The sequence below is a fragment of the Anopheles cruzii genome, chromosome 2, assembly GCF_943734635.1.
Source record: "Anopheles cruzii chromosome 2, idAnoCruzAS_RS32_06, whole genome shotgun sequence".
Lineage (NCBI taxonomy): Eukaryota > Metazoa > Arthropoda > Insecta > Diptera > Culicidae > Anopheles > Anopheles cruzii.
The window spans coordinates 16,781,110-16,804,984 of record NC_069144.1 but is presented as its reverse complement, the minus strand read 5'-3'; the positions used below and the strand labels follow the sequence as shown (position 1 = coordinate 16,804,984).

Genomic DNA, 23,875 nt, shown 5'->3' with positions numbered 1-23,875 from the left:
AGTGTGTTGGTGACTGCTAAATGCTTCATTGTTCAAAATCTAAATGACGATCGGTGTTCGATGGCCGATGGAGGCGCATGGTGCCTCTGACAATTAAATACCGAGAGTCTGCATCCTAGAGATGAATACAACGAAACTCTCCTCTAGACCGAAGCTCAAACAGTTAAATCTCGAATCACATTTCAGCATGGCACTTATGAATCGAGGTTTATTTCGCCATGTGCCACAACAGGCCGGTTCCAAGTGTTTACCCAAGGAAGAACCAGCCCACCATCGAAAACCATCGATCTCGACTTTATGGAAGCAGAAGAAACCCATTTTGTCTACACGCGCCGTCGTCTTGGGGAACCCCCACACTTGGACACACTCTTTATGGCCGAGAGCTTCGGCGGCGTGGTACCGAATACGTGGTAAGTTGGCCCCAGCATCGTCTTACGCCGGTCAACGCTAAGAGCCAAAGAGTCATAAAAATAAAAACCAAAAGACATTCGGGGCGATAGGTCAACTGTGACGCCACCAGCACGCCCAGAACGCCGCCGGCGGCCGGCTGGTCAACATTCTCGCTCCGAAACCCATTTTGCCGAAGCGTGTCACAAAGGATGGAACCGAGGATGCAAGAAAAAATGTGTATATCCGCTGGCCGGCTTCGAAATTGGACCATTAATTTTCATTCTTTTCGCCACCATTCTCCGAACAGCGGACCCCCGGGCGATGGCCATCGCCAGCGTGAAACAGTGGCCCAATTTTAAACTACTTCAGTGGGGCATATAAAATCACTCAAATCAGTACCATCAAATTGGTGGTATTACTCAATTTTTTATAAATTTTTTGGTTTCAGTATAACAAAATGGTTTCCATGATCCAGTCAAAGCGATCCCATTTTTGTTTTGCATTTCAATGAAACTGAAATGGCCAATTTGAAGCATTTCATCTGCGCCATTTAAAAAACACAAACATAATTCTTTTCCACCCGCGAAACCTTTTCGGGATCATTTATTTTCTTCATCCTGGCGGCATTATTGTTTTTCTGCCCCCTCCCCGGTGTACCCTGAACATGAAAATTATCTGACACGAGTTACGACTTTTCTTTGTTCGTCCAGCGGTATAAGATTTTTTGATAGATTAAGTACGGATGGCGGCGATTCTGTGCTGTCCCTCCGGACCCGTCTACGGATGTTCTCAGGCACAAATGGCCCGTTCCCGTTCTCATCTGATTAGCTAAAACGCACCGGAAGCGAGGATAAAGCGAAACGAACACACACATGAATCACTTGCTGGCCGGCCCCAAAAAAGCAGTTGCCCATCCGTTCACGTTGCATGTGGAAATACTTTTCCCCCGGTTTGTCTCGGCCATCGGTTCGTGAACTTTTCTTCCTCAGACGCGCAAACGATTGTTGTGCGGACCCTTTCGCCAAGGCCAGCAAGATTAATGACCGTGTACGGCGAAACGGGTGAGCGGTTGCTTTTTGGACGCCATTCATCGCATAATAGCTTCTGAACGGTTAGTTAAACTAAATCACGTGCCATAAAACACTAGCAAGGGTGCCGCACATGCCACTGAGAGCTGTCCGCTGGCAAATGGCGAAGATTTAAACCGAGAGTCGTCGAGCGTTTCGTGGCATGTCGCGCGCGGCAAGTAATTTAAACCCAAAACCGAGTTCTATTCTTCGACCACAGCACAGCACAAAAAATCATCAATTCTCAAATGCGTGGCACTTTCTGTGAATAAATAAAATCACACTCACCCAGAATCTTGGGCGGCGCGGTGTAAGTAATTTTCCGTACCATCATCTCCGCTGATGAAGTGTGCTTTATGTGTGCTCGCGTGGGAAAAAAACGAAACGCTAAACAAACAAAACTTTGGCAGCACAAACACACGCCTGGCCTGGCAGCTGCAGCAGCACTTCTTTCTTTCTTCACTCACGCCTCAATCGTACTGTTATTTAACTTCCCCAAAAACCACCCAAAGTGTATCGAACTCAAACACTCGCCTGCGGAAGCGGCGAAAAACGCGGTTCGAAAAGCGGCTGGCGGCTTTCGCGGAAGATGTTGGCCCCGATGTTCGCATGCAAACCCGTGACAAACACACGCAAACACATGCAGGGAAACCCGCGACACACATTCACACGAGCGCACACAATTTATGGGAACAATTTTTCTCAGAAAGTGTGCCAAATAAATCAAATCAGCCAGAAAATTCGTGATTTTAGATGCGGAAGCACGTTTCGCGTAGCGTGGAGAAAGAAAGACAACACATTCGACTGGTGCTCCCTCGACCCGGTCTCGATCCGACCAGCGAGCCCGACTTTGGTTGGTTATCAGTTTTCCGCAGAACGGGACTCGTGCCCGACGGAGTGGAAAGGAGCTCCAGGCTCCGCTGAGCAGCTGATAAACTTTCTGTTTCGCTTTTGTTCCATTATGTTCCTTATTATGTGTTTGATGGAAGAAATAAGGAAACAGTTGGTGGGATTGTCTTTGCATGCGGTCCTGAAAGGTTGTTGTAAACTTCCAATAAACATCTTTCGTGATTCAACATCTAAAGTTGGATAAACAAGTTGGTTAGCTGGATATTTTTGTAATGGCGATTCGACGGTCACTGATGGAGGCGCTCGGTGCCTTTACTCTAAACCACCATGCGTCTCCATCGCTTAGGAATGATATCAACACTACCCAAAATTTACATCCTTGCTGCGCCTCGAGCGATAATAGTTACTAAATCTCTCCCAGAACTTAGTCGGTCAGCTCCCGTTGAAGGACAGTTCCCTGGTCCAAATTACCATAAAACTCGTTCCAAGTACCACGGACGATTAAGCGATCAAAATGGCTCCTCGGGCTTGGGGTCCAATTTTTTTCCTCTTTGTGTGCCAACAACCGAACTCTCAGGTCGATCGCAACACTAAGCTGCACGTTGTTTTATGGGGCATGCTGTTGATTTTGGGACCGTTCGTTTCCCGTTCTCTCTTTCGGGGCCGTTGTAACATGATAAGTTTTTGAATCAATCCTGCCGGAAGGAAAGTTAGGTACCACAGTGGACACTGCCAGCCAGTGGCATGTGAAGCGTCTAAAGTGGACACGTTAACTAGAACCAGGAAGTCAACTCCCGACGTCCCCCACACACACACACACACGTTAACTTAGTCGAGCACAGAATGCTATTTTTTATCGAGGCGCCTTTTTCCAGCCGGCTACGGCGGGTTTTGTTGGGCGATACGGAAAAGCCATGCCACCGGAGCACCTCCCGTGAATTCGGCACCACCAGAGTGCTCCTGCTCCTGGTCTCCGGTTACACCATAAAGTGAAAGCCGTGCCAGCAGTTTTTCGGTGCCCCGGTCCGGGGCTGTAAGATCGTATGAGTATTAAGGGATTTTGGGACCCCAAATCCCGGCGCTACCGGCAGCCACTCGGCAATGAATCGAGCCATTTGCCCGTGAAAACCTCATCTTCCACAACGCCACCCTCCAGAGCGTAAGTAGCCTGGCTTGGCGAGACGAAAGGGCAACGTCTCTCCGGTGGGAAGCAAACAAAAAACGGGTCCCTCACTCGCCGTAAAAATCTCTGACGCTAGAAGTAGAAGATTTTTGGAACTTCCGATTAGGAGGAAGCAAAAAGGAGTGAAAGAGACAGGGAATGGTATCAAAACAAAAAAAAAGAAGGTAAAAAGAACGGGAAAAGGATTCCACCGAAAACCAAGCACTTGGAAAAACTTTCCAAGGCTTCGGGGCTTCAGGGCTTCAGGCTTCCGGTGTCCGGGCCGTAAAGATGAGTCCGCACAAATGATTCCTCGGCCTCGGAAAAGTTCACTCGCCGCGAGGACCGCCGCCGAGGGTAACAGCTGGGAGTGAACGGTTGCAGCACGTGGTTGGAAATTCCAACGAGGTCACCGGTCAGCGCCACTTTGGGCTGGGGTGCTCCATCGCTCCACTTCACCCGGCCCCAGAAACAAGGCCAAGCGAAGAAAACTGCTGAACGCCTCATAAAATTAGATCATCAAATCTATAAAAATAATCAACGACGACGACGGTGACGCCGGCGTCACACGCGGCCACCACGTGATGGGTGTCCTGTCCTGGCATCTTCCGCAGCCTCTTGTTTCGTGAGGCACACGGTATTTTTGTTCTTCTCCTTCCCGGGGATATTGTTATGCTGGGGAAGCTGTCATAAAATAAAAATGTGTCCAGAAGCAGCAAAACGGTTTTCCATCGCTCTGGCCCCCTTTGTTTTTTTCTTGTTGGCAAGGAGTGATGAAATGGATGACAATAGCACCAGGGGAGCATAACAAGCAGAAGTGAAGTGAAACAAAACATCGGACGACCCCGGCTAATAACAGCCGACCATCAAACCGTGATAAAAGCAAGCCTGAGTCATCGGTTTTAGTGAGTGGCCTTCCTTCACGTAGACAATCTCAAGCAGAATGAGACAGGGAGAGAGTGAGTGAGACGAATTTTCGAATCCGTTCGTTTGAGAGCTTAGCACATGAGTCAATAAGTCCGAGGAATTTTGTAACGAACCATTGTCTTCAAACTCGCCAGCAGTCCCAATGAGCGCCATGTCTTTGCCGCATCGGATGGCACGCTCTCCGAAGGTACATGATTTGCATGATCAATCAAAACAATAAACAGTAACAGCCGAACAGCGGTAAACAGCAAAAAACATCCTGTCAATTTTTTTTAAAGTACAATCAAAACTACGTGGCATCTGTCGGACTTATTGACTCCCGGAACGGAACCCGAAGGCCGGGGTATCTTCGCCGGTTGGCACTATTGCGCGCAGAGGCCCTCAGCGCGCACTGCTGATTGCCTTCCGGTGTCTCACTGTATGCGTGTGGCGTACTGGGGGTCGTGAACTTCCGCCAGGTTATCGCCGTCGCAGGTTATTGCGCATTGTTTGCTCTGCGACGCTGTTTTGCGGCAAGCAGAGCCGTTTCCCAATAAATGCTTCTCCGCGCGCGCAAGACACACGCGGCGACCGTTTTATGGCCAATATTTTCTGCGGGAAGAAAGTCGCGGGCCTCCTCATAGACATCCCCGGGCCTCGTTGAGGGCATAAAAAAAAAATGTTGCCCTAAGCTGTTTACCCAGCACGGTGCGGTGCATGGGGCCCTCTGCAGAGGAAACGATGGGAATGGCCCGATAAAGTCACTCCTCGAGATTGCGCAGGTGATAAAAGAATGTTTTTATTAACACGATCGAAATGTCGCTACTTTACGGCTGCAGGTTTCCTGATGCACTTGGTGTGAGCAACCACGGAGCAGGAACGGAAGTGGACCGAAGGAAGCAAAAAAGAAAAAAAAAATCGAATCTTTTCCGAAATTTTGCCTCCATTTTATCAACCCGTAAACAAAATGGCATCCGAAAGGAACGATGGCCACCTTAAGGAGTGAAACATTCTGCCACGGGCCAAGGACTCTTCAACTCCCGCGTATCCATCGCAAATTAAATCTTCTCCAATCTCGTCCTTCGCTTCGTTCCGCTCGACGCGCACAACAAAAGCGACAACGAACGGCGCGCCCTAAAATCGTAATTGTTTGTGGCCATAAACTTTCGTGATCTAGCCCACGCCGCGCGGCAGCTTAATCTAGTGAATTTGGAGATTTTTTGCCGCAACCATCCCGATGGGGGCTCGAACCGGGAACGGGGATTAAAATCAGAGACGTGGCCGGGGGCGCAAAACGGGCTGTGCGGCAGGATTCTCTGCAGAACTTGACTAATCCTGCCCGGGGAGTGTTTATTTCTGGCCGCGCTAATTCCATTAAGTTCCCAATTTTACACTGCTTCACGGCTGGAGGCACTTGGGAGTGTCGGTGAGTCAAACGGTGGCATTTCATGGCCAAACAGACTCTGCTCAATTGCTCGAAACTGTATGCGCTGGATCATCAAGAGGATGTTTTCATTTTATAATCTTTACAATTCATACCCATTCTGCACGTAAGTTCTTGTTCTTTTAATACGAAAAGCTCTTCTAACTACACTCTTTAACATCAACTTAAACGAATTAGTCTTAAATCGTGGGATTGTCTATCATTTTGACCGTTTTTTATGTTTCACAGCTCTCCCGAGTTGCACGGGAAATCCGGATGCAAAGTAATCAAACCAATCGTTCTTTCAAATAGGCAGCAAAAGAACAACGAAAGTAAAAATATTCTCCCTAGATATTCGATCTCCTTATTCATTTTTAATGGCAACCATTCATACAATCGACTCATGTTTATTTATAAAAAACCTTAATTCGATCCTTACCAAACACAAGTGAGCCACACTCGTGGGTTGAAGCTATAAAGCACGTCTCATTTGGTCGGCTGAATGAAGGTGAATAAAGATAACCAAATTCCCCGCCACACTACTCAGGTTACCGGCCAAAGTCGGGCACTATGACGATAGACCAGACGACCGAAAGGTACCAGACATAAGGCCACGTCCTCTGTTTCGATCAATTTCTCACGACGAGCGAAGCAGACACTTTTCATAATCGATAAAGTCCATCCGCCCAACCGCCGCAACGTCGCTTAGAGCGTCGCATCGAGCGTCTTGTGGCGCATACAAAAATTATCTAGCACTTGGCGAGACCCGCCGCCCGGCCGGCTGAAACCTGAACCGGCCCGCACGGTGACACCTAACGAGCACTCGGTACGGCTCGGCTGAAGAATGCTCTCGAAATAATAAATAAGCTGGTGACGATGATCCCGCCGGTGCCGCAGCAGTGCCGTCGGTACGCCGGTCACGGTTGATTGAACAGATTCATCGTTTTCAGAGGCAGAAGCTTCCGAAGACCTTCCAGAAGACGCGACAGAGATGAGGGATCCTTTTTTATGAGTAGCGCGCGCTCGAGTGCGACATTAAAGATTTAACATCCGGGCGTCTGTCTCGCAAATCTGCCGCACGATAATGGTCCCAATTACCGGGTCCGGGTCCTCTCCTCGGAGACTCGCCGATGATGGACGTGAACCTTTCAAGCATGTGATGGCGAATTTCATGTGCCATTCTCCGGAGGGCTATCGAATTTTAAGCTTTAATGCTGCTGGCAACGCTCAAGCTTTAATGCATCTCTCTCTCTCTGTCTCTTTCTCTCTCTGTAGGTTCGTTTACATGCATCGGCCCACTGCCAGCGGTGTGCGGAAGCCCCAACGAAGAGGTCCCACGTAACGTTCCCGATAGTAGCAGCGGCAGCAGTAGCTTAGACAGCCTATACCACCGAATATTAGATAACAATGAGTTCGAGAAGCTACACTCGAAAGCTCGTGTGGAACACCCTGTATTACCTCCATCGAAGGTCGCTTCGGGCCTAGATAACCGTTTGAAACCGCTCGGTACGCACGTAACGCAAACCGTTCCAATCGAAGAAAACTATAATGACGGCGCCGAGTTGGGTCAGGGCCTGTCAAGCGTGCTGCATACCTTTCAGGCGCAGCGCACCTTCCGAGCGAAGTTAGTTAATCAATTTAGTGACAAGTACGTCGCAGCCGACGAGCGTCACCGGCGGTCGACGTCCAGCGCATTAGAAGGGCACTCGGCACGCAAAGCGCCCTCCGGTGAGCCCTTCGTGGAAGAATCCACCTCACGCCCGGTAGCACCGGTACAAATGGCGACAGACAGTTCTGTACATCCGCATGGCGCTCCAGAAAGCACAGAAAGTCAAGTGCACGACACGGGGTCGAGTGCATACCGCACCGAGCTCCAGCACACGGACACCCGATTGGCTGGGGGAGCAAGTTTAAGAGCACGTAATTTAGACCAACCGCCGGCATCCGAAGGCAGTGGAGTGGCCACCGGCTCACTCGAACACTCAAAGTCAGATCAACCGAAGGCTCCAGCCGGACCCCGACCAGAGGATACCCCGCCAAGTTCCAACTCATTAGCCGGCGGCCCATCACCGGGGCGCGCTCCGGGAGGAAGAACAATTACATCGTCCCACCGCTCGTCGGTGGCAGGTGACGGTGGCAAGACGGCTCCACGCGACGCTGAGCACCTACCGCCGGGCGAAAGTTTCATGCTGCTCGACGACAGTGTCTACATTACACCGGGCCACCGGCCGGCACGGGTGGACCACGCCACGGGCACCGGGATCTTCGGGACACGCACGAACTTTGGCGAACAAATCATCTTTCTCAATGGGCCGGATCTGCTCGAATCGAGCGTCGAGCTGGTCGAACCGGTGGCCTCCCGGGCGCAAATGGGAAAACTTCCACGCCAAGTTCGCACCCCGTTCGTCCGAGCGGAAGAAGGCGAGTACGACGAACCGCTGGCCCTGCCGCTGCGACCCATCGTCCGCGATCCGGCCGACGAGCAGCTGGCCGAGGGCAACGTGGTGGTGGTGTACGCGGACCAGCGCGAAACGGTGCGGCTCAACTGCGAGGTCGACGCCGACATCACGTCGAGCGTGTGGCTCAAGGACGGCCAGATAGTGCACGCGATGGACAAAAAGTCACGAACCACCGATATCCGGTTTGTGCGCGAACCATTCGGGGCGCTCACCATCACCAACGTGATGCTGGAGGACGACGGTATGTGGCAGTGCGAGGCGGAGAATGCCCGCGGCTTCTTCTTCAACGGCCGTCCGATCAAGCTCATCGTGCTCGGTAAGTGTGGCCACGGGCGGGCGGGCGGAGTTGTTTGCCTGAAAGCTATGCTACGCGCCCAACACGTCAAAATGTGGCTCGGCCTCGGTGACGGCGACTACTCTGGGGAAACTTTCGTAACTGGGAACCAGCACGGGCTTTCGGACCCAGTTCAAACGCAGCTCGATTGATTCTTATTGAAATCCACCGGAAGCGCTGCCGCTGGCATCGCACTGCACGAGACGGGAAATGAAACTTTTCTCCGTCCCCGGTGCCACGTGGAAGTGCATTGCGAACTTTTTCTTATCTACGCCCCACCGGCCAAAGGAATCCCTCGGAGACGCAACTCGGAATGATATACTTTTTTCCTGCTTGTGGCATAAATAAAACTTTAATCAATCTTGCGGGTCGCGAGTTTCGGTCGGTCGGCCATTTTGGATTTTAATTTCGCTACCCGGGAATCGGAAGCAGATTTGTCCAATCGAATCGAACGAAACAAACGGAACGGGAACATATGCGCCGGTTGGCTGTATTTCCGACCAAAAACCCAAAACGGGACTTGATTGCGGCATGACACACTTCCGGCGGGACAGGCCCCGATTGGAATCATTTCAATCACGACTAACCGACAATTTGCTTCTCCTGCTCCTGCTCAGATCCGCCGAAGGCGCCGTATCTGCTGATCGATTCGCGGCGCCTAGATGCCAGCAATATGTTCATCCCGGCGAAGGAGAACGCCGAGCTGACGCTGGCGTGCGTCAGCGAGGGGGGCAACCCGAAACCGATGCTCAGCTGGGAGGTGCTCCTGAGCCCCGGACTCGACCGCCACGCACAGAAACTATCGACCGACGTGCTGGAGCTGCAGGAGATAAAGAAGGAGCAGGTTAGTTAGTGGCACAGAAAACTTTCGCAACCTCCCGGTGGGCCGGTGGGTTTCCCACTGACGATGGTGCGTCGAGGACGAAGTTTTACTGTGGCAAAGACACGGAACAAGCAAGCGCCAGATGCTCTTTTGCTCCGCGGCTGTGCCTACAGTTATGCAAACCGAAGCCCACCGAGCGGGAGAGATTCATCAATTTTTGACATGTTGTTCGTACTTTCAATCTCCAACGGCGGCCAAGGACCGGGAACCGTACAAGATCAACGGCGGGGCCGTTTCGGAGGCGAAGCTGGCGGCCGTCTTCCGGGTGCACCACAACGCGCGGATCCTGTGCATCATGGAGCACCCGACGCTGAAGGTGCGCCAGAACGCATCCATCCTGCTCGACGTGCAATGTGAGTGGAATTTTTCATTAGTCATATCGATGGTGCTCGTATCCTTTCGTTTTTTTTCGGCCCTGGCGCTACCTAAAATGACATGTTTTCTGCTCAATTCTCGGACCGCATTCGCTTGCGGACATGCTTTTTGATCACGGATCAGATACACCATCGTTCGCCATCACCCGGACGCCGGGCTTCGGATATCCGCTGCGCGAGGGCATCGCGGTGTCGCTGAAGTGCGACGTTGACTCGAACCCACCCAGCACGCCGGTGTGGCAGAAGGACGACGGCGAGACGCCGGTGCCGCAGATCGGCGACGGGTTCCTCAACTTCAGCTCGATCCGCCGGGAGCACTCCGGATGGTACAAGTGCACCTCGCGGCACCTCAACTTCCAGTACTCGAGCATCGGGTACTACCTGAGCGTACGCTGTGAGTATAAAGTTTTGCAGTACTTTTCGTAACACTTTATTTGGGTGTCCCTTTCATCGATCATCTATATTTATGGTTTATTTTTCCGTTGAGTTAATATTTAACGATACGTTTTCGACCGGTCTGAGTTGTCTAAGCGAAGCAGTTTTCAGCTCAGCTAAGTCTAAGCTTATTTAAATCCAGAGAAAATGAATGAGTACCGGCTGAAATCTTCCAATTACCATACCAAGAACTGTCACTGCCGCACTGTCAATCTTCGCTGCTTCGGACCATTCAGCGTATGGCAGCGTTTTGAAGCCCATTCCTTTTTATTTTCGTTTAATGTCCACTTATTTTAATCAATTTGACAATTCATTTGCATTTTAAACATCAACCTTTCCCGCGACGGTACAAGGACAGGGAAACGTCACAAAATGGCCGATTGTGTGCGGCCCTTTGACAGCTGCTCTCAAAACGATGAAACCCCATTAAGTGTGCCGTTCTTGTGAAAGCAAAGAAATAATTGATTTTTTATGCAATCGCTTTATGTTGGCCGGTTGGCTGTCGCAGGCGTTTCAGTATTGGTCAGCGGCGCGCATCACATGTGCCACGAATTGCCGCAGCTGACAGCTCATTTATGTGCGCCCCGCGGCATGGCGGACCGAATGTCGGTCATTTCATTAATTTGTGATGAATTTTGAACGCTGTCACAAGAATTATTTTTTCCCATTTTCAGTTTTCCATTGCGCTTTTTGATGCAGCGTGTTTTTTTTATGTTTTATGAAAATCGAAATTAAAAATATGATTCAATGTGATATCATTTAATTGCCTCAGGTACGCGTTGTGATAATATTTGTTATTCGCGATCACTAACTACGATGTGTGTGTGTTTTTCTTGCAGACGAACCGGTCGACGTAACTTCCGAGCCAGTCGAACAGGACCTCTCCCTGTCGGCCTTTTCACCCGCCTCCTCCTCCTCCTCTTCATCCGCCGATCCATCGTCACCGTCAGCCTCATCGTCGTCGGCAGTGTCCGCCTCAAATGGTGGGACCGCCCCAAACAGCTCCACGGGCTCGGCGATCGGTGGAAGCTTCTTCAACGACGGCCAAATGGAGGTCGAACTCGGTGGCTCCGTTACACTGCAGTGCCCTCAAGGTACCGACGACGAAAATGATTAAATTTCTCAAGACTTTCGCATCGCATTTCCAATCTCCGTAGCCCGATCGCTTCCTAGCCCGGCATCCGAGTTGCCGGTTTGCCGAGAGTGTTTCTCACATGACGGTTACCTCACTCGCCCTAGCAGGTCTAGCAGGTGCAAGGATTACGGCTTCCCTTGAGATTGCTTTCGTAGGAACAACTTTTTCGTTTACATTGCACGGTGACGGCAACCTCCGGGGAGCAGTTCAGGTTGAGCCACGTCAAAATAAGGGGACTGCCCTGTGTGTGCCGTGTTTTTTAAATTATGTGTCACGGAACTATCAACTTGCACGGGCACGGGAGAAAGTTCCAGTGTCAAGTGTTGGCCCGTCGCCCGAAGACACCCCGAAGGCTGGGCCACGAGCTTCCGGCACGAGTCCAGATCATTTACATACGGCCACGAAACCGACCCGACAACGAACTGGCGCGGCTCCGCAACCGGTTCGGTGGCAAATGGAATCAAAATTACAAACTGGTGCTCGAAGATGCATCAAAGCATTTACCGCTCTTGACTTGCGGCACTTGAGGAGTTGTTCTTTCGCCGGTAGCCGCTCCGGCAGACACGGGAATGGCCAAAGTTGTGCTGATCCGATTTACTCAACTCGACCCGGCTTGGCATGCGCTCGGCTGTTTCCTCGGTGCTGTTCCTACGCCAAAATAGTACCGTTCTGGCCACCCCAAACCAGGAGGATAGTGTTGCTGAACTTTGCTTTTAGTTTGGGGCAGCATTTCCCGTTTTGTTTGCTTTTACGACTTCAAGAAGTACATTCCGTGCACCTCTTTTGACTCGATTTGTCAGATATTTCGTTTCCTGTAGCTTGCTTTCCAACTGCTGTTTGCCAGTTGTGTAATTGCCGCTTAAAATGATGTCGACCGAAGACTTTCTCGATGAGTTTAGTTTGACACCAAGTGACAGTCTAAATAATTCGTTGCCCATAAAAAAACTGCACAATATCACTCTAATTATTCGTCCAACGGAATGGAACTCAAATCACTCCAGCTACGAAACAAGCTCAATATCCCAACACATTGTTCACCGGAAAGGGTAACTTAAACTTCACCCAACGCACCAGGATATCTACAAATCACCTCGGCTAACCCACCTAAATCAATCGTTGATCAGCGAGTGTACTTACCCGTTTATTGATATTCTTCTTCATCAATGATCATTGAACTGCATCTGCACTTGGGTTGAAAAATAATTGAAATCCTAAACCCAATCGTAGCCCGCGCCCGTGCGCCACCGTACGGCCCCGTTTCGATTCATAAAAGTCAATATTAAATAACACTTACACTTACACTTCTCTCTCCGCTTCGTGGCTCAGGATCGCTCGGTTGCTGGTCCCACCTAGATTCGGCCTCGGTCCGGCTGAAGGGACTCTCCGGCCACAGCTACGGGCAGCTCTCGCTGAAGGACGTCGTCTACCAGGACGCCGGAACGTACAAGTGCGTCGGCCAGAGCCAGCCCGGAAACCACAGAACGAAACCGGAAGTGCCTCGGACTGTTTCGCTTGCGGTCAAAGGTAAGCCCCGGCTGCTTCGAACCGGCTCAGGGTTCAACTAGTTTTTAATTGTGTCCAACTTCAATGGTAGCCTCTGGAATCGATTCGCCCTTTTTTGTTCCCTTATTGAATATTGACTTTCCACGGCTCCGAAGTTCTTCCGAAAAAATAATGGCTGCCAGATCGTGGAGCACTTCCGATGGTGCTGCTTCGCCGTTTTTTTTTGTGGGCCCAAACCACTGGCCAATTCTTTCACTTCCGGATACGGTGCGGCGCCCTTCGATCCGGGCAATTCGAACCACACCGCACAACCGGTGCAATTGCATTTCTTTTGCCAGCGAAAAAAAGCCGTCACGGTCCGAACGGGGAGCGATTTTCTAATGGCCATCGAAGGACTCGGACGCCATTTCGACGGTGTATCCGTTTTGGTTCTTCCCACCCTTTTTGTAGCTTCTTTTTCTCAACCGAGCCGAGCCGGGCCCGTTGTTCGTTTTTTTTTTGGTGGCCAACATTTCCCGCTCGGTGCTGCACTTTGGATTGCACCGGAGTTTCGGTCCGGTATCGGTCGGTCAGTTGGACACCGAAGTACACACGGAGCAACGCGTGCGGTAACCGAGTTAACCGGTGTTCGGTCTTATCTACACTTGCCCCAGCCTATTGCTTCAATAAATGGACCGCTAGGCTGCTAAATCCTCCACGCCTCAGCCTGACTAGCGACCACAACGAGCTATTTATTGTAGCTCGCGGACCTGAAGTGAAGCTATTTGTCCGGCCGGTCCGACCCGGCAAACCTTTGGCCGACCGCCAAGGACCGCCAAGCCAACGTACATTACATTTTCTTGTCTCCATCGACCCCCGGCGAGAAATCATCGTTACCGATGGCCGACGGGGATGGCCTGTAGGTTCGTACTACCGTCCTCGCCGTTACGGAACCACGGCCCTCGAAATGGGGTGGAAAAAATGGCCCAGTTTCTCGCTGTTTGTTTATCGAGTCCACTCCTTTCGCGTCCACTATTGTTTCCCCGCGTTCTTCGGAGACGTTTTCACAGTTGGCTTCCGGTCCTGGCCAGTGGTCTTCGTGGTGGGTGGATGGGTGGCCATAGAAAAAGCGATTCACCGCCATTCGAAAGCGATTCCAGCGATTCAACGGCGAATAAATTGTGACCCACGGACGGCCGGCCGGTTGGTAGTTATGTTGTCGGATTGCAATGAACAATAGGCGCGCTTGCTCGTTGTCCCTGGTTGAGGTTTGTGGCCGGAAGCGACCGATAGTTCCAGTTTTTGTTCCACGATCGGTGACTGCCAAAAATGGAACTGTAAAGCTTAAACCGTACCCTGTAAACGATTTTTTGAACATTCCGTTTTCGGCCAAAGTTGGTTCGGCCAACCGACTGTAGCTTGTAGATCCAGCAGTAATTTTGAACATATTTGCAACATAGTTCAATCAACCCGAACCACTTAGTATAAAAATAAAACTCTCAAGGTTGCTGATAATTACGCTCTCGACCAGCTTTCTGCGTAGCCTTCCATCTTTTCAATGCTCGATGCCTGGTGGGCCCTTAGCAGCCTTCCGTTTGATGTGGTTTCTTTCTGCGAGAAAACCAGTCCCATTATTTAATATCTTCAAAAGCGATTCGTATTCCACGAAATGCCACTTTGTTGACCAGCTGCCCGCCCGGGCTGCCGGGGCCAGGCGTGCCTTTTTCTTGACGAAGTTCGCTCGCCGACATTTCGTTGGCACAAATCATTGCGAATGAAGCCCTAGCCTCTTCCCCTCTCTCTACAATAGCCGCAGCAAATGCAACTCCACAAACGCCAAGTGGTCTCCAAGATACTTCTTTTTGCTGGCGACCGGCTTTAAGAAAGCGACCCGAAGACGGCGATGACCGTCTCAATGCCCTGCACCCTGCGAGACGTCTAGACAACCCACCGACCCCGAAGCAAAGAAAAGTACCTCCGAATAGAAATGAAATATTTTTGTCAGTGTTGTCCGCAAGTTCCGCAGTTGAAAATGAATGAACTGAAGTGAAACAAGTTGGCAAGCTGGTTGAAAGGTGCTGGCTTTGCTGGCTGCCACCGAAATCGACGGCCATGTTCGGCAAGGCAGGAGCGGACGGACGGCTGTAGGGAAGGGGCACCGAAGCAATCATCTGCAGTGCCAGTGCCAGTGTTCTGTTCGTGTTGGTCGCGTGTTGACTACGGTTTTGTGTGCTTTCCTTGGAAAAACGGGCCCGAACCCGGCCACGTGACCGAACATGCTCGCTTGCAACATGAAACGGGACGCGCGCCCGACGTCCCGACGGTCAGCATAAAATGGCCGCCAAGAAAGGGAAGGCAAGGAATGAAAAATAAAAACATGCGGTTGTTCCTGTTTTGTGCCCCGGTTTCTTGGCTCGTTAGGAGTCGCCGACGGTGGTCAAAGGTGGGCTTTCTTTGCGAAGTTTCAGCAATCAATCATATATCCTTGCCCCTACTGCCTAGCCTAGTGTGGACGTCATTTCGCTCGAGCGAGCGTCTTGGTCCGTTAAGTTCGTGTGGCCTCGATGACACGCTGTTTTAGCATCAGCAGAAAACTGCTTATAACTGTGGACGCATTGGCCTACCTTAAAGGTAGGTAGTCGAGGACCATTAGTACCAACTATGAATGAATAATGAAGAAACTGTGAACCGAAAAAACCAGCATTTTCCTTTACTAAAATGTGCTATTCAATATGAATGACCCAACAACAATCCGAATGATGGATAGGGTCCTTTTTTCCGGGTGTCACAATAATATCAAACTTTCGATTGAACCTAATCATAGCATAATTGGCAGAAACACGAACAAAACACGATTAGGGCACTGAACGATGCATCAAACAAGTGACTGCTGGCAGTCCCATCAAATCAAAACTAAACCCAACAGTACGGATGTCTAAATTGCTACGATTAAGAGACACGGCGTCAGGAACCGGCGCTTTGATTGACGAATAATTGCGATATAATTAGAAAATGGCGGCGTCGTGGAGTAAAACGTCACAAACGAACTTGCCTGCCGTGTTCAAGTTATTCTAACCAATCACAACAAGGTGTAGGGCACCTTTCAAACTCAACGTGCCGCCCATTCTCTTTGCCGGTTACTTTTGACTCTAAAAATTTTGTCGCGGTTTCACTAGAGGGGCTGAGAATATTCAAGCCAATCGTTTCACAGTCGAGACCGTTTGGTCATGCAATGATGTCGCTTGTATTCAATTCGTTTTTAATTCAACCATCCATCAACGACGGTTCGCCTGTCACCAAATAACGCATCCGTGCCGATTTCGTTCAACATTTCCATGGGTCAGTGCGCGACAAAGTCTCCCGGTACGGCGACTGATTTGGAAAGCAACGCAAGATAAATCGCTGTCATCCGCAGCCCAGCGTCTTACCGCTGACAACTGTTATTCATCTTCGTTAATTTCTCATCATAAAACATTTACCGAATTTATCTGACGCTGACTAATGACGCACAGCGGCGTGCGGGGTCCTCTTTACCCGTTCGCCCACCAAATTCGTTGACCCGGTTAGTGTCCGGTCATGAAAAAAGCCAAATGACAAAAGCTAATCAACACACAAATAAAATGTGTATATTAAAACAAACGTCATGAAATTCGCGATAAAACGGTGTACTAAATAGCAATATGTAAAACATCCCTACCGGGCCATCGCGGTATTGAGTCTATTATCATTGTTTGTTTTACCTTCCGAGGCGTTCTCTTTGTCAGAGAAGACCAACTAAATGGAAGAGCCTATCGTAAACGGCCAAGATTCCCTTCCGTGAGTTATTTTCCTCCCATTTTGTCTTATCGATCGTAGAACAAATTGCACCCCGAGAGCCCGGGCTGCCACACAAATTTGTAACCGGCAGGCAGTAATATTTCATCCCTTCCCAGCAATGGGCGCGAGTTTTGCGACGGCCCCATGCCCCATTAGCCAACGGCTGACTTGATGTCAAATTTATGCTGGCGGGCTGACTGTGACAAAAGAAAGCAATAAAACGGGACCCGCCCAACGCCCAGGGCTTTTGGCAACCGAGAGACATTTTGGGGTAGCTTTCGCCACAGAGCTGGCCGACGGTGTCCAGTTGAACGCTTTCGGAACGGTCAGATCTGTCTTGGACTTAAATGGCCAAAGTTGAGCCATCGCAAAACAGGGCCGCAAACTAAGCTCATTGGCTCTCTCATGTTTGGTGATCTCTTAAACATATTCCATTATTCTACTATATTCTAGTGGCCAGCCAGATGTTGACCAAAGAGCTTGCACAAAACAGCTAATGCGCTAGGATAGAGCATTAAACTGTATGGTGTTTGGAGCGCACATGGACATATAGAAAAATTATTGAAAAAATGGTGGTGAGAATCTACACTGTTCGAATAAGACGAAACAATCCCCAAGTCATAACCTCTGTAAAGAAGTAATTCGCCACGTTGTCTTTTTCCGGACTTATTGAACCATGCAATTTGAAAGAATAATTTTAATACTACCTCTTATATTGTCGAGTACCGAAAGTTTAAAATTGTTGGCAAAAATGCTGTCCACGCAAATGTTTAGAGAAAACGAAACTACTAAAATTATAAACTTAACCTCATTCGAACGGTTAGCATCTAGGGTGAGTAAATAAATTTAAAAATGGAACAAAAGTAAACCCAAATTTTAAACATACATAAATAACCCAACAAGCCCAAACCAGCTCGGTAAACGAAACCTTCACACAACTCTTGCTGAAACAAACCACCAATAGAGAAGCCCCGCCACGCCACGTATTAACTTCGGTAAGCGGGGCCACCGGATCGGTTGTTTGTGATGCTTTTTGTGAAAATTGCAGTCGTTGCATTACGGCTTCGGTTCGTTCCGCGGGCGACCGGACCGGTTGACCGGTGCCCGGGTCCAGAGGTTAAACCTATTAGGATAATTAAAATATTACCATACCATTACCAGATTAAACCGCCCACTTCGGTGCAGCCCGGTGCGACGCTGTGGGCTGGAGGGGTCGGAAAATGGGCTCCAAAGCTCCACCGTTGGTAAAATGAAAAATCAGCCAAGTTATGAACCGCCGCACTTGTGTGCTTTTGGAGTTGAGAAACCCTCCCCCAAACGAAAAGTAGCCAGCAGAATCTAAGGTCCAAATGTGGCCTTCAACGACAAAATTCTGCCAACCTTGCCGTTCGCCAGGAATCGAATGGAACAACCTTCCGCACCTGGGACGTGGGTTGAGGGTTGTACGTGAGCCGGATCAGGATGAAAACGGGGAAAATTTTGCAAACCTTGACTCGCCCCGAAATTGCTGCTGATTTCAATTAACCCTTACCTCGGCGGTCTCGTGCAATTCCCATCCCAGTCCACAGGCCACCGGCCCAGGATGACTTCTCGACTCTCCGAGTCGAGCGGAGTTTATAAACTTATTGACAATGGCACGGCGAAGGAGTGCAAAAATTGGAAATTGAAATCGAAGATAATCACCGTAAGCCAAAGTTGCATGTCGAGAATGTCGTCGCCATCGCCTTCGTCATCGTTCGTTGTCGAAGCACCCCGGAGCTTAAGTAACCCGATGGGGCCAACCGGGAGACCGAGAGCTTTCTCGGTTGCCGTACCGATCCCGGATACCCGGAAGGGCTCACCCACGGCAGACTTTTCCGTACCACCGTCGTGCACCGTGCTCTGGTGATGGCATTTGGTGGAACGTGGCAAGAAGAAAAAAATAATCCTTTAATATTCCATCCTGTCAATCCTATTTCTATTTTGTTCTGCACTCCCGGTGGCGGCCGCTTCGACTTCCTGCGGGAAGTTGTTCGACCAGCAATCATCGTTTCGCTTCCTTCCACTGGATGCATATTTTCAATTTTCGAAGACGTTCGCTTTCGAGGGGTTAGCGTCTTTTTTTTTCGGCAAGCCCAGGGAATACCGGGCCCGAACTGATTGAATTAAAATAACGTAAGCTGATTTTCGAGCAGAAAATTACTGGCACTGGCACTGGGTGCAGCGCTACTCGATCGTGCTGCTGCTGCTCGCTCAAGCACTTCCAACTTGGAGTTGGAGTGATGAGATTTGGATCGAGTTTATGCTTCGGTTGGCAAATTGAAATTTAGTCTCGTTGTCGCTATGGCGCACACACAGTCACACACACACACTTTCGCACAGTGGGTTTGTAATCAGCCGTCAATCAATCAACAGAAATGCTGGCAGTGGACACATCGCACACGTTCGCTTGTCGGTTGGCTTGATTAGTTTTTCGAAGAAAAACACCAATTGCACATTTAAGCAGAAGTCACCGGTTCACTCTCAACTCCTATTCCGAATGGTTCCAAACCATATATTGGTTAGTACTTCCAAAATAACCCAAACAAGATACTGCTACCCGATACACTCCTAGTTACCAGTGCTCAATCTCAATCAGTCCACAGCACGATACTCGACGACAGTTCGGCCGTTCGGCATCATTATTGTCAACAGCATTTCACGGTCCCTCATCATAAATGACATTACCAGTGAATGCTCGTTTCGGCGCCCGAGTTAGAACCCCGTTCCGGAAACCGTTCAACCGGATCTCTCTGACAGCAGTAGAGGCACTAGACAGCCCAAATGCCCGAACGGCCGCAAAAGAAAAAAATAGATTCCTAAACCAAACGCCAGCCCGGGCAGCCGGTCCTAGGACTGGCACCGGAATGCGATGGCGAAGCTTGTGTAAAATAAAATCGAAGCCTCGGAATTAAGTTAACATGACAGAGCAGTAAATTAAGCTTAACTCGATTCGATTTTTATTGCATTACGAAACGGTTTTCTCATTTCACCGTGTGCGTGCGTGAAGCACCGTGGCTTCACGGAGGCGAGGCAGAGCGAGCGTTAAGATTGAGTTGCTTTTCTGTTGCCCATTTTCTGTTTCTTATTTTTCCGATTTTCCCCGGGACGCTCCCGAAACAGAATACCACCTCACCGGGGATTAGATGAAATAGAATTAGAATTCCGATGGTGAGTGAATCGGCAGAGCGGAGCTAACCGAAAAAACGCCGGTTCACCGTTCCTCGTCGGGTTCCGCGAAACTCCGATTGTTGTGGTGTGCCTCGATAGGAGTATCTGTGGCAATGCTGGGCTTTCTTCTAGCAGTTGAGTGAATGGCGCTCGGATCGGGCGCTTTAGAGAGACACTTTATTGAGCCTTTCACAGTTCGTTACAAGCAACCATCCGTTCCTGTTTGCGCCTCTAGGCACTCTAACTGATTGATGAATGAGCACCAATTATCCTTATGTTTTGTGACAAAATAGAGACAGCGTTATGTGACGTTCCTGCCCCAATCCTGCGCCATTGGAAGTTACTTTGGGCGGCCCTACAGTTTCGAACCTTACACCCATCGCGAACCGGCTGAACCTTTGCTTGGGTGTCAAATCGCATCCATTGTTGGCGTAAAATACAAATAATTCGACATTACCTTTGTGCGGGGCAAAATTTAGCCAGTTCCAGTGCACATCGGTGCAATATACGTGTAATATGCTTAACGTATTTAATAACGGGTCTATCCTCGGCAAGCCGGATTGATTTTCGGCTCGAATCATTTCGGCACGACGAAGCCAGCGGCTCGTTGATCATAATCTATCACTAATCATACAATACACTATGCTAGTCAGCGAAACGCCGATATAAGGCAGATTCGTTGGAAAAATTAGAGAAAATTTTCATGTAAGGTTAGACCCAAATTGGGTTTCAAAACAGAACACTGGAGAACAGATTGCAGAATAAGTTTAGGATACTGATGAAAGAGCTACTAAAAAAGAATCCATTTAATTTTTGAGTTTGAATGCCAAGTTACAAGCTTCATCAATCAAAGCATTGACCATCCAAAGGTCATTCCTTGCCTTAAACGTCCAGTGGTGGAAGCCAACACAAGACATCAGGCTAACCGTTTGACAACAAAAAATTAGCAACAAACACCGTAATAATCTGTTAATAGTTTGCGTTCGATAAAATTGCTAGCGGCAGGTTCGGCATAATTCGATCCGTCGGCCGAACATCCGTTCGGTTACTTGAGACTTGAGCGGCACCGAAAATGGAGGACCAAAATCCGGCCGACGTTCAGGTATTCTTTTGGGGAGATTTCAGACAACGGAACGATTATGTTGCCGATTACACTGATTGCACCCGCAGGCATTGTAGCCATCGCAGATGCTACCGATCTGATACTGCTCGGGGCCCCAAGTAACGCAACGCCAGCCTTTTTGTGGGTCCGTCGGTACTTGGGCCGACCTCGCTGGTACGGGATAAAATATGAATCCCGTTTTTGCTCGTCGAAGCGGTACTTTTCCATGAGACAGTTATCAAAACGCTTAAATTAAATTTAACCAAAGCCAGATTTCCATACTCCGAGTCGGAACCGTTCCTTATTTCCCAAGCGTCAGGTCGAGTGTTTTTATTTTCAGCATCACATCTTAATGATGGTTACGATGATAAAAAAGAAAAGGATATTTACACCAGATCAGTAGAGAAAAAACAAGTGCGGCCGGTAGAGTTGCAGTCCACACTTTTTCGAGTTCCTCCATCCAACTTTCATCCTGAGCGCCGCAAAATTTTCATTCCCTTTTTGATCACAACGGCGGTTCACCTACGCCACGGCGGCTACGGGAAGCGGAAAAAAGTATGGTAATACACCGCGGTAGGGTACTTCGCCCGGTTCATTAGTCGACCTTTGCCAACGAAGCTGGCACAAAAAAGCGACCCAACTTTAGCAACCGAACACAAGCCAGTCAGAAACAGAAGTCACTGATGGCCCGTGCCGGCGACAGTCCCACCGGGCATCGTATGAAAATGCAGATGTAACGAGATGTGTATCAACCGTAATGACATTTATGATTCCACCCCAGCCACGGCCCCAGCCCGCCACTGATGGCGCGCGGAAGTAGGAAGTCTCCCTGTCGCTCCCGGGTGCTTGCTCTGTACGACCCATCCGATAATGAGAATCCGCAGCCTGCGGTTTCGTTCGAAAGCATTTAAATGTGCTCCGCACGGTAAGGGCGCACTGTGCGTACGGCTTGAACTTTGCTGGTGGGCCATTTTTGCAGATAAGAATTTCTAAAGCTAACACCGTTGGGGATTGGTTTCTATTGCTCACAATCACCGTTTTGCGTTTGTTGTAAAATATGTTTCAGGACGGCCTAAAGTTTTCGCTATCATCTTGCTTTGTTTCTCAGTCACTCCGAAAGTATCGGCAAGGAACTCCACACCGACCGCCGCTCCGGGGGCCTCACTACATCTGTCGGTCGAGTTCTGTGCTAATCCACCCGCATATGCAGCCCGGTGGCTGCACGGGGATCAAGTGTACACACCCGGGAATCAGTACGGAAGCGAAGTCCTGGCGTACGGGCTAACGGTGAGTTCTTCTTCTAATGCCTTTTTTCAGGAACATCATACATTTAGTTAAGATTAGAAATAGATTACGAAACATTCAATACCATAAAAAAGGTGCCTGACACTCGACATTTTTTTCTTTCTCGAAAATGTGAGGTAAAAAAATCACGAAGAAATAGAACCAAGACCGCAAATCCAAATAGTATATATCGTTGACATGTGAAAGGAATTCACCACACCACTATAATCGAAGACAACTCCAGTTCCCGTTATGTTTTTGCCACAGTAGTATGTTGTCCAGTGACGACTTACCGTCAGCAGTGTGAGTTGTGAGGACCAGCCATATGCCTTACGCCAACAAATGTATTATCGAATTTTCATGCTGACGCCATGCACTACATTACACGTTGCTTTATTTGAAACCGGTTGGCGAAGAATTTAGAACGAAAAATATCTCGAAACGCGTTCTGCACGATTTTTGCAATCTAATGCAGCGGCCCATCCCAGTGCATTCCGGAGTGCACTCCACTCCGCACAAGTCCCCACAAGGTTTTGCAGCAGGTTTGGCAATTTTTGAAGGGAACCGATAAGCACCGACTCCGCATTCGGTTGATTAAAGGACGTGACCGCATCAAGCGGATACGTGTGTACTTTTAGCGGCGAAGGATGGAGATGGAGAATGCCCCCATCGCAACATATCAAACGTTGCGCTGAAGTGTCGTCGCCTTATGAACATCTGAGCTCACGGTGCCCTAACCGGTCCGTTACCGTGTTCTTCACAGGACTTGCCGACGCCGCACTGCAAGGAGACACGTCTGACCTACGTGCACATGAACGAGCGGGTCGCCAGGACCTTCTACTTCCTCGTGTCGTCGCCGGGCGGCGTGGCCGAGGCCGTCTTTCGGGTGAACTTTACGCAAACGAAAAAGCACAAACCGACGAACGCTCGGGGACCGTCCGGGAGTGCGGGTTCATCGTTCGCTTCGCACCCACCGTTCACTTCCGGCACGGGGAAGTCGGGCGGCGCCAACCTCAAGTCACACAGCACTCACCCGCTCAACACGTTGCACGGCAACAAACTGGACGACGGCCAGGAGGTGATGACGGAACCGGAAGAGATACATTTTCCCATCAACAGCAGCAGTGGCGCCGCCGGAGGTGCACTTCCGGTGCACGGCGTCATCACGCTCCTCACGGGCTGCATAGCTCTTGCATCCTCTTGCTGCGATAGTTTGCTTCGGTTTCGGTTTCGGTTTTGATGAGCTCCGACGTCGTCTTTTCTAACACAATTTTTACTGCTCACTGCACAAAGTGTGTCCAACAATTGTGAGGACAGCCATTCGAAGACACACGCCCGTTTAGTTTATTTTCCTTATTCTCGAGCAACGTGGCACGCTCGTTGGCAGACTTAAAGTCAAAACAAGATTTTTATTAAAAGAAAACAATATTAAAAAATAATGAGTGGCAATAAATTTGTAAATTGTTCCCGTTATTCTTCCGTTTGTTGAGTGCACGACAAAAGTAACCCCGTATGTAAATATTGTATCGATGTGCGGAACGGGCGAACGATGGTATTACGTGTGTAAGCGCCTGCGTAAATATTT

At 49.5% G+C, this 23,875-nt stretch overlaps 1 protein-coding gene across 1 annotated transcript; it reads left to right on the top strand.

Annotated features, from left to right (window-relative positions):
- The first annotated feature begins 372 nt into the window (after positions 1-372).
- Positions 373-23,530, top strand: LOC128278554 (uncharacterized). Its single transcript, XM_053017283.1, has 11 exons — positions 373-410; positions 4,530-4,582; positions 7,073-7,303; positions 7,925-8,572; positions 9,208-9,434; positions 9,673-9,826; positions 9,972-10,241; positions 11,122-11,376; positions 12,744-12,941; positions 22,115-22,293; positions 23,054-23,530. Exons 1-11 carry the CDS (start codon positions 373-375, stop codon positions 23,528-23,530), a joined length of 2,730 nt encoding a protein of 909 aa, XP_052873243.1.
- The last annotated feature ends 345 nt before the right edge of the window (positions 23,531-23,875 follow it).

Bases quoted from the DNA above. Each gene is read 5' to 3' on its own strand.
- LOC128278554 (XM_053017283.1), top strand. From the start codon at position 373: ATGGCCGAGAGCTTCGGCGGCGTGGTACCGAATACGTG. The intron at 8,573-9,207 runs GTAAGTGTGGCC...GCTCCTGCTCAG, and splicing joins GATCAAGCTCATCGTGCTCG to ATCCGCCGAAGGCGCCGTAT. The intron at 9,827-9,971 runs GTGAGTGGAATT...ATCACGGATCAG, and splicing joins CATCCTGCTCGACGTGCAAT to ATACACCATCGTTCGCCATC.